This window comes from Culex pipiens, chromosome 3 (assembly GCF_016801865.2).
Source record: "Culex pipiens pallens isolate TS chromosome 3, TS_CPP_V2, whole genome shotgun sequence".
Lineage (NCBI taxonomy): Eukaryota > Metazoa > Arthropoda > Insecta > Diptera > Culicidae > Culex > Culex pipiens.
In genome coordinates, this window is record NC_068939.1 from 169,560,719 (window position 1) to 169,571,597 (window position 10,879).

General features: G+C 34.2%; 1 protein-coding gene across 4 annotated transcripts in view; it reads left to right on the forward strand.

Moving 5' to 3' along the window:
- The window catches only part of LOC120417666 (G protein-activated inward rectifier potassium channel 3-like), a 39,921-nt gene extending 31,510 nt beyond the window's left edge, over positions 1-8,411 (forward strand). For 3 of the 4 annotated variants that reach the window (XM_039579788.2, XM_039579787.2, XM_039579789.2), the window contains exons 3-4: positions 2,260-3,042; positions 7,848-8,411. In XM_039579788.2, the coding sequence (XP_039435722.1) occupies positions 2,260-3,042; positions 7,848-8,230 (1,166 nt within the window). In that variant the 3' untranslated portion in view covers positions 8,231-8,411. Of the gene's footprint in view, positions 1-2,259; positions 3,043-7,426; positions 7,819-7,847 lie in introns of those variants that run through there. The other variant, XM_039579790.2, reaches the window with a different exon arrangement.
- Positions 8,412-10,879: the final 2,468 nt, after the last annotated feature.

The following is a 10,879-nucleotide window of genomic DNA, read 5'->3' on the forward strand; positions in this document are numbered from 1 at the left end:
CTGTATCCGCTCTTAAAAATTTGTGTCTTCCATCACTGGAAACCCGCTCGTAAAACCCACAATTTTTAAAAGCCAGATCTGTAGCCGTGGGGTCGGAGACGAACATTTTATTTTTCGATTCACAATTTTCGACCAGTAAATGTGGTCAAAGCCATTTTTAGAGGTATTTTTTGGACTATTTTACAGATAACACTATCAAATTTAAAGAATTCAGTTTCAAACAAAAAGCCATTCGACAACATGCGCCATAAACTGTTTGGGCCCAAAATTTGAAGCTTTTCCAAAATGTATTTCCAGAGATATAGCGATTTTAGTGTTTTTCGTCTTATTTTTACCCTATTTTTTCCTATTAAATTTTTGGATTTATACAAAATCATATACTGAACATCAAATTCAAAGACCCAGCCCATTCTCGATCGAAAGCATTTGAAAAGATTCGAAGCTTTAGGTAAAATTCTCACTGGATGGTATCATTATGTTTTTGAAAAAATAATTGCACCAATATATTTCTCGGAGTTTCATCATTTTGTAAGAAAGGCTCTATTTCACCTCTGGTGATATTAAATCGGGTTTTTTGGACCTCAAACATCAAATCCCGTTTTACCCCACTTCCCTTTGTCGTAAAGGACTCATATTTGGCATGAGTTCATCTCATGTATAGACAAACAAACGCTGAAAGTTTCATCCAAATCGGAGCACCTCGATACGACCTGTTTCACATTGGCGAAAAACTCGCATTTAAGATATTTGCACATTAGTTAGTCACTCACTTGGAAAATATTCCCGAAACATGTAAATAATTAGCAAGCGCCATCAAAAAACAAACGCGCCGAGTCTTTTGACGTTTATACCCATTCAAATCGAAGGCTGAAGAAAACCGAGCGAAGGCAAATAAAGAACAAAAGGTGGCCACCAACACCACCAGCAGCGCCTGTTGGAGTGAGCCAGTGATGCCAGGAAACTTTCTCTATAAATGCTACTTTTCGTGAGTGTTCGCTTAAAACTTCATCACAATTGGCAACACTAAGCAGACTTTTGGGTCTGCGCTGGAAGAAAAAAGAACTAAGCTGAATAAAGAAAAATGCTTAGAATAAATACATTTGCGATTTTTTTAATGCTTGTAAAAGGAATAGCATAACTTTTAATAAAAGTAAAAATAAACAGAAATGTTCACAAAAAGTTGCTCTACTGGTTGGTGTACTTGGTTTAAGGGAATACATACATGTAAATCGGCAAAAATGTGAGAGGTTGGTTTGAGCACAAACTTAAACTTTTTTTAAAATCTGTTTTCAGGACATTAAAATATACATTTTCAACTATTAACAAAATAAATTTGAAGACATTTGGTTGTATCATTGCCAAGATACAGCTATTTGAAGTTAGCATTTTCAAAAAACGGGTGCCACGATATCTCAACACTGCCTTGACCAAATCGGCTCAAAATTTTGGTGAAGACTCGTCAAACCGGTCCTGTGTGCATGACCAATTTTCAAAAAGATTAATTTTAAAAAAAATAAAAATATTGTTATGTTTTTCATATAAAAAATCGTCAGTTTTCTGATTTTTGTATTTTAAAAAAATGCAAAATTAGAAAATCGGTCTTCGTCATGCACACGGGATATGTCTTGTGAGTCTTCACCCCAAATTTCAGCCAATTTCGTCAATCCCATCTCGAGATATCGTGGCACCCGTAAATCAACTCGGTGTTCAGAGAAAAACGCTCACAAAGTTTGACAGTTCGCTATGCGCATTAAAAAATTTTCAGCTTAAATCGTCTGTAACCTAGGGGTTAATTACTTCGAGTATACTGCATACGCGTATCATACGCACATAATATTCTCATTGTCTGCATACCGTATTGACGATATAGACCCCATATTCGTCGTATTTGAGGTCATATCTACCCAAATATCAGCGTGAATATCATACGCGCATAATACTCGCGCAGTATTCCTTGGCTGCATACCGTATCGACTCCAATATTGGCTTCATATTGGTGCAATATCAGAAGTGAATTGCCCTTTGTCAGTAACTTACTTTACTCATAAAATATCTTCATGAAACTTTCAGATGTGATTGAAAATCATCTTTTAAGTGGATTTAATAAATTTTCTGTAATATGAAATTTTGTGATTTTCTACATGTATGTAACTCTTAAGTAAATTTCAAGGAACACTCCATTAGGCTTAAAATGGGTATATTTCCCCTATAAGATACCTACCTTCAATCTCACCCATTTTCCCTCCCTCTCATCCACAGCCGAAAACGGGTGGGTTCCGTGCGTGTTCAACATCCAGTCGTTCACGTCGTGCTTCCTGTTCTCGATCGAGACGCAGCACACGATCGGGTACGGCGTGCGCACCACGACGGAGGAATGCCCGGAGGCGATCTTCATCATGTGCTTCCAGTCGATCTACGGCGTCATGATCCAGGCCTTCATGGTGGGCATCGTGTTCGCCAAGATGACCCGGCCCAAGCACCGAACGCAGACGTTGCTGTTCTCGAAGCAGGCGGTCATCTGTCAACGGGACGGGGAGTTGTGCTTCATGTTCCGGGTGGGGGACATGCGCAAGAGTCACATCATCGGGGCGAGCATCCGGGCCCAGTTGATCCGGACGAGGTGCACCAAGGAGGGCGAAGTGCTGTCGCAGTACCAGTCGGAGTTGGACGTTGGGGCGGACGGGTGTGCGTCGGATTTGTTCTTCATCTGGCCGCAGATCGTGGTGCACCGAATTAACGCCGATTCGCCGATGTACAACATGTCCGCGTCGGATTTGCTGCAGGATCGGTTCGAGATTGTGGTCATCTTGGAGGGGACGGTGGAGTCTACCGGCCAGAGCACGCAGGCTCGATCGAGTTATGTGAACGCGGAGATTCTGTGGGGCCATCGGTTCGAGCCGGTCGTGTTCTACAACAAGGAGAGTCAAGGGTACGAGATCAACTACAGCCGGTTCGATGAGACCACGCAGGTTGATACGCCGCTCTGTTCGGCCCGTGAACTGGCCGAGTTCTACAAGATCCAGGACGATTATCGCAGCAACGGTGAGTTGGACCAGTGGAGGTATCTGTTGGTGGAGCGGTGAAGGGGTGGGGTTGCGGGTTGGTGAGGGAGGTGAAAGGTGGACGGACAGGGACAGTGATGCCAGATTCGATGGGATTTACTTGATAATTGCTGGTGGATGCTCTCTCATCGTTTATTTTTTTGAAAAAAGACAAATGTCTCGAAGTTTACCTTATCATTAAACTAACAAAAAATACATGACCATCCCTTAGTGCTTATAGATGCCGTTTTGAAATTGAGCACTATCCAAAATTTAACCAAAAATTAACCATTTAGCATTTGATTTACACCAAAAACCACTTTACATAGAATCATAATTCAACACATTCAACTTGTTAGTCAAATTAAGCAAATTGTACTAACAAATTGTAACGACGATTCGAGTAAAAAAAATAGTGAAAATAAATATTATACCGAAAGTAAATATTGTCTTCTTTTTTCATGACACCAATTAGTTTTGCTCTGTCCGAGGACGGAAAGTGGTAGCTTCATTTCAAAACCTACAACTGAAATTATAGTAAACATAGATAATATTCAATTGTGTGATATTACTTTCAAATTATTGAAAAAGAATTATTACACCTACAATTATGACAAAAAGGAACAAATTTACATACATGTTTTTCAAAATCAAACTGGAAGATTTATTTTCTCAAATTGCTTCTCGATGTGCTGGATTCTTTTACCTTTGTTTAAAAGACTTCATCAAATGATCTTTTTAGAATGCTATTTGCTGATAAATCACCATATATCCAGTGTCCCAACTCTTAATAGGCATCCCTGACAGATTAAAAAAATAATTTTGATTGAATATGGCATTAGTTTCTGAACAAAACGTAGTACATATTAGGTTTCTGTCAAACTTTAAATCGTTTGCATGCATCACAAAATGTGCCTGAGGGGTGTATGACCCCCAAACAACTCCCCAAAATTTGGGAGTGATTGGTTGCATCCACACTTTGCGCAATGCGTTTCATTTTGGATGGGCGTGATTTCCCAGCAAAAAAAAAAAAAAAAAAAACACGTTTTAGACCAGTTTTGTGGACGCTGTATCTTTTGACAGGAGTAAGATAGCACAATACTTTGCTCGGGAATTTTTTGAGAGAATTTTCTCATTTTTAACGCTATTGCGTCGGTTTGGAGAAAATTTTGTGGAAAATAAAAATGAAAAAAATCAAAATGTAAAAAAAAAAGAGTTTTCTATACAACTTCCCATACATAATTGAAATGCAATGCGCAAAGTGTGGACGCAACCAATTGCTCCCAAATTTTGGGGAGTTGTTTAGGGGCCTCGAAGGCATCAAAAAACTTTGTTCTGGTTTGATTTGATCATTTTTTTAATTTTCCATATAATGTCGAGCTAGTCTAGTGTACATACATTTAGATAGATTTACACCTTTTTAAACGTTTTTTTTCCTGAATTTTTCAGAATTTTTACCTCTGACAATGTGTACATTCACATTTTCCGGTCTAATTCCATACAGTGTATAAAAAAAATGTCCATACAGCGTACAGCGGAAACATTTTTCGCTGTTAAATCCTTAAATTTGCAGTAAAGTTTCAACTTTTATATATCAATCAACGCGGGAGAATGTCCTCATTACGACCGTGACATTGATTTGCAAAAAAATGTGATAAAAAATTACAAAAATAATTTACTAATAAAAGTCTCAAATTTAGGCCAAAAAATTGTCCGTACACCTCATTAATCTACTAAGTTTGATTGATTTTTGATAAAGCAATTAATTAAATGTTGTTAGTTTGTCATTTTAAAGTGCCTCCAACACACTTGAAGCGATTTTGAACTTTTGATAACTTTGTTTGGTAAATTAATATAAACAATTAGTATAAATTTCCTAATTTATGAAAAATTTAACGAAACATGAGTATTTCAAACAACTATTTTTAGAACATTGTTTTTTAGTGTTGTTTTTTTTTTATTTAATTTTAGTGTCTAAATCGGGCTGTAGTGAACGGATTTGGACGCTTCAAGTTGTAATAGTAAGGTAATTTTATCGGAAAAGTGTACCCCGAGCGGCCACTCTGGTTCCGGACCGATACGGGTTATCCGATGGTTTTGTTCCGAAACGCTATTTTCAACTCTAAAATGACAATAAAACATGTGTAAACAATGGGTTTTTCGACGGTTTTTATTGGAAAATTTTTAGTTGGTGTTTTTTTAACACTAAAAAACAATGTTCTAAAAATAGTTTTTTGAAATATAGTTTCAAAATCGCTTTTAGTTTGTTGGAGGCACTTTAAAATAATAAAAAAAACAAACAACATTTAATTAAATGCTTTATCAAAAATCAATCAAACTTGGTAGATTTATGAGGTGTTCGGACAATTTTTTGGCCTAAATTTAGTACTTTTGTCAGTAAATAATTTTTGTAATTTCTTGATCACATTTTTTTGGCAAATCAATGTCACGGTCGTAATGAGGACATTCCCCCGCTTCGATTGATATTTAAAAGCTGGAACTTTACTAAAAAATTCGAGATTATAACAACGAATAATGTTTCCGTACAGGGCTGTACGGACAATTTTTTGATACACTGTTTGTCAACAGAGATAAAATGTACTGCAAAAAAAATTGCACCTTCAAGAGTTACATAATTTTACACCTGTTTATCTTAGGTTTTAAAATATCGTGAGACCAGAAAATTAACCTTTTTTCAGATTTTTTTTTCGCATTTCTGACATTTTGCATTGCGCGCAGCAAAATTTCTGGCATAAACAGTATGTAAAAAATAGTGCAAATTTGGAAGGGGTAAAATTTAATGTTTGAAATATTCTTCTAAATAAATTAATACTATCTCGATAAATGTAATATTACATATTTTCCCAACATTATATATTTTTTTTTAAATCTGTGCACGAAATACCTAGCCATTATAAACAGAAGAAAATATATTTCAGATGGTTTTCTGTTGATTAAGCTTTAATTTACATAAAAAATTTAAGTATTTTTGTCATCTCACACGGAATTAGAGCAAAATGTCTCGATCACTCTTCGTTTTGAGAGTAAATGTGTCAAATGAACGTTCGGATTCGAAAGAAAAAAAAATCATGTTAATTCAAATTTTTTAAAATTGTTCAATTTAAAATATATTAAATCAAAAAAACTTTGAAAACAAGTTTTACTAACATATTTTTTTTACCTTTGACACAAATTTTTTTTTAAGCTACTCTAGTCCAATCCCTCCTAGAATCTGGCATCGCTGTTTCTGAAAGGTCATTTTTGAAATTGTATGATAATGTTTAAATTCAGCAGAAGTTTTCACATATTCAAAGTCCAGACATGTCCAAAAACTACTCAAATTACTCAAAAGTTTATAACAGCATTCTGAGTTTATTTTTAAATGAATGTTACCGTATGCTTTTAAAATAAAATAGCGTAACACTGCATCAAAGCATATTAAATACTTTTGCGCCTAAAATTTCTCTCAATTGGTAATTCCATGCCAACTCACATAACATTGGCAAAAGTTGCTCTGACTCCTCTTCGATTTGCGTGAAACTTTGATGTGCATTCATTTTAAAATTTAGTTTTTTTTTGTAATTTTGTAGGGTTATTTTTTATAGTGAAACAATGTTCTACAAATGGGTAGAGCAGACAATTTAAAAAAAAAGATTTCAAAACATAAGGGGTTTGCTTGTAACCTTCACGGGTTAAAAAGGTAATTGTCTGCTCTACAAATTTGAAGAACATTGTTACAATATAAAAAATAACCCTGCAAAGCTACAAATGAACCGAAATTTTAAGATGAATAATTTTGTTCTAAATGAAAAAAATTACCCTTCTGGGTTATTGCAGATTCAAAAAGTATTTTAAATTTCCCATTAAATGACATGCTCCAAAAAAATTTACAGTTGAGTTGCGAAAAATGGCAGAATTTTAAAAATATTGTTGTTTTTTTTTAATCTGAATACGCCATCAAATCGGGCTTCCAATTTTACATAAAAGTCCCTTTGACATCAAAATTTTCAAATCATCACCATTTCAGGCTCCAAATTTAATGTCATGTCCTTTTTCGAATGTTGAAAAATAGAAGGGGTCGTACTGCCCCTACGTCACGAGATATCGAAAAATGGAGCTCGGATTCGTGATTAGGGACAAAAATTACCCCTTAGGACAAAGTTACACGCAAATCGGACAGCGATCGGGCCAACTGCTGCGAAAATTGGCGGAGAATTACCGAAATATAGTTGTCAAAATTGCAAGTAAAATCCAAGTTGCAGTGCACTATTTGACTGAAAATTATTGCCTTTGTATACTCGTAGTGCCTACTGCGATTAAATCCATTGAGAATATTCCAACCATATTTCTTTTCTCCCTTTTTCCCTTCCCTTGTATCGTTATAGCTGAGGACACGATCCAATCGCCTGCTTAGATCCCTCTGTCCAAGAACGCCAAGGAATTTGGGGCTTTCTGCTGATCCGCATCATCCTGGTTTATGTCCCACAGATATCTCGTCCCAACAATTCCATATTTTTTTAAGTTTTCAGTGCTTTGCCTTCCTCCCTTAAGTTACATTTAGCCAGTAAGGACTCATCGCTTGATCATGTCTACCGTGCGTTGCAAGCCTCAAGAATCTCTCATATGCGCAAATCCGCGAAATAACTCATCTTACCGGTGTGGTGACCACGTGGAGGAACAACATAAAGGTTATGGGATTACTTAGCCACACTATTTTATAAAAAAAAAACTTGCCGAACTCGAACTAAAAAACTACTTTTAATCTCCGACCGTCGTCGTCCGGAAATCCTCTAAACTAACGCGCAGACAATCTGGACAACATTTCGTCCAAGACGCTGCTGGAGAAGCGCTGGCAGTACAAGTACCGCTCCCTGATGGACACGCTGAGCCAGTTCAACGTGGAGGACGAAACCAACAGCCGAGGAGGAGGAGGAGGCGGAGGAGGTGCCAACTCGGTGCCCCGAACTCCCGTCATTAGCAACCGGCGGACGTATCTGACCATTCAGGGAGTGCCGAGGCGACCGCGCTCGTACCTGCAGCTGGAGAACAATCTGCGGAATCTGTTTGATGGGCCCCCTCCGGCGGGATCACCGCCGCCGCCTGCTGTGGTCAGTGACCATAGCAACGGTGAGCAGAGCCAGTTCCATCGAAGCAACAGCTACAACGCCAGGAGCAGGACCAACAGCTAAAAGTTGGGGTGGTTTGATACATTCCTCAAATCTGAGACTATCATATCGAATAGAATCATGTATTAGAATATTCAATTTTTAAACGGTAAGCAATTGTAGTTTAAGGCAAACGAGAGAGTATTATAACAAGAGGGAGAGTGATATTTGAAACGAGTGAGCACAATAAAGCAAACAATTCATGAAAGAAGGCGTTTTGATTTATTTTGAAAGAACGAGAACTGAGTTTAAAAATGACAAAAATGACAAAAATGACAAAAATGACAAAAATGACAAAAATGACAAAAATGACAAAAATGACAAAAATGACAAAAATGACAAAAATGACAAAAATGACAAAAATGACAAAAATGACAAAAATGACAAAAATAACAAAAATGACAAAAATGACAAAAATGACAAAAATGACAAAAATGACAAAAATGACAAAAATGACAAAAATGACAAAAATGACAAAAATGACAAAAATGACAAAAATGACAAAAATGACAAAAATGACAAAAATGACAAAAATGACAAAAAATGACAAAAAATGACAAAAAATGACAAAAAATGACAAAAATGACAAAAATTACAAAAATGACAAAAATGACAAAAATGACAAAAATGACAAAAATGACAAAAATGACAAAAATGACAAAAAATGACAAAAATGACAAAAATGACAAAAATGACAAAAATGACAAAAATGACAAAAATGACAAAAATGACAAAAATGACAAAAATGACAAAAATGACAAAAATGACAAAAATGACAAAAATGACAAAAATGACAAAAATGACAAAAATGACAAAAATGACAAAAATGACAAAAATGACAAAAATGACAAAAATGACAAAAATGACAAAAATGACAAAAATGACAAAAATGACAAAAATAACAAAAATGACAAAAATGACAAAAATGACAAAAATGACAAAAATGACAAAAATGACAAAAATGACAAAAATGACAAAAATGACAAAAATGACAAAAATGACAAAAATGACAAAAATGACAAAAATGACAAAAATGACAAAAATGACAAAAATGACAAAAATGACAAAAATGACAAAAATGACAAAAATGACAAAAATGACAAAAATGACAAAAATGACAAAAATGACAAAAATGACAAAAATGACAAAAATGACAAAAATGACAAAAATGACAAAAATGACAAAAATGACAAAAATGACAAAAATGACAAAAATGACAAAAATGACAAAAATGACAAAAATGACAAAAATGACAAAAATGACAAAAATGACAAAAATGACAAAAATGACAAAAATGACAAAAATGACAAAAATGACAAAAATGACAAAAATGACAAAAAATGACAAAAAATGACAAAAATGACAAAAGTGACAAAAATGACAAAAATGACAAAAATGACAAAAATGACAAAAATGACAAAAATGACAAAAATGACAAAAATGACAAAAATGACAAAAATGACAAAAATGACAAAAATGACAAAAATGACAAAAATGACAAAAATGACAAAAATGACAAAAATGACAAAAATGACAAAAATGACAAAAATGACAAAAATGACAAAAATAACAAAAATGACAAAAATGACAAAAATGACAAAAATGACAAAAATGACAAAAATGACAAAAATGACAAAAATGACAAAAATGACAAAAATGACAAAAATGACAAAAATGACAAAAATGACAAAAATGACAAAAATGACAAAAATGACAAAAATGACAAAAATGACAAAAATGACAAAAATGACAAAAATGACAAAAATGACAAAAAATGACAAAAAATGACAAAAATGACAAAAATGACAAAAATGACAAAAATGACAAAAATGACAAAAATGACAAAAATGACAAAAATGACAAAAATGACAAAAATGACAAAAATGACAAAAATGACAAAAATGACAAAAATGACAAAAATTACAAAAATGACAAAAATGACAAAAAATGACAAAAATGACAAAAATGACAAAAATGACAAAAGTGACAAAAGTGACAAAAATGTGCAAACATGGCACATATTTTAAAAAATGAATTATTGCAACTATTTTCGAAAAAGTTACCTAAAAATGACTTAATTTTGAAAACGGTTCACTTAATCAAAATTTCGCTAGAGTACTTTTTGATTGCAAATTTGATTTTACATCAAAAAATAATGTTGAAAATTTTTTGCGACCAATATTTCGTTTTTTTTGAAAAAAACAGTATTGATTCAAAAATTCATAATTTGGTCAAAGAATTTTTGCACAACCTAGAAATTTCTGAAAAGTTGGCATTTGATGTCCCCTAACCCCTATAAAAAATGGAGTTTTTTTGCAAATCAAGTATTAGTGAGAAAAAGTTAAATTAAAAATCACCAATTTTTGTTACCGTGTATCATTTTTTTCAGTGTGGTCCTTATCCATACCTACAACTTTGCCGAAGACACCAAATCAACCAAAAATTTTTTTCAAAAGATACAGATTTTTGATTTTTTATATATCATTTTTGTATGGGCAGATGCCAAATTTGTGTGGAAAATTATATGGACAAACTAATGATGCAAAATGGCTTCTTTTGGCACACCGAGGCACCAAAAAAGTTTCAGCTGAAATCTCAGAGAATTGCTCCTGTGTCACACTGCGTCATGAATTTTTGTGATTTCACTTTTTGTCATAAAATGGTAAGGTATAC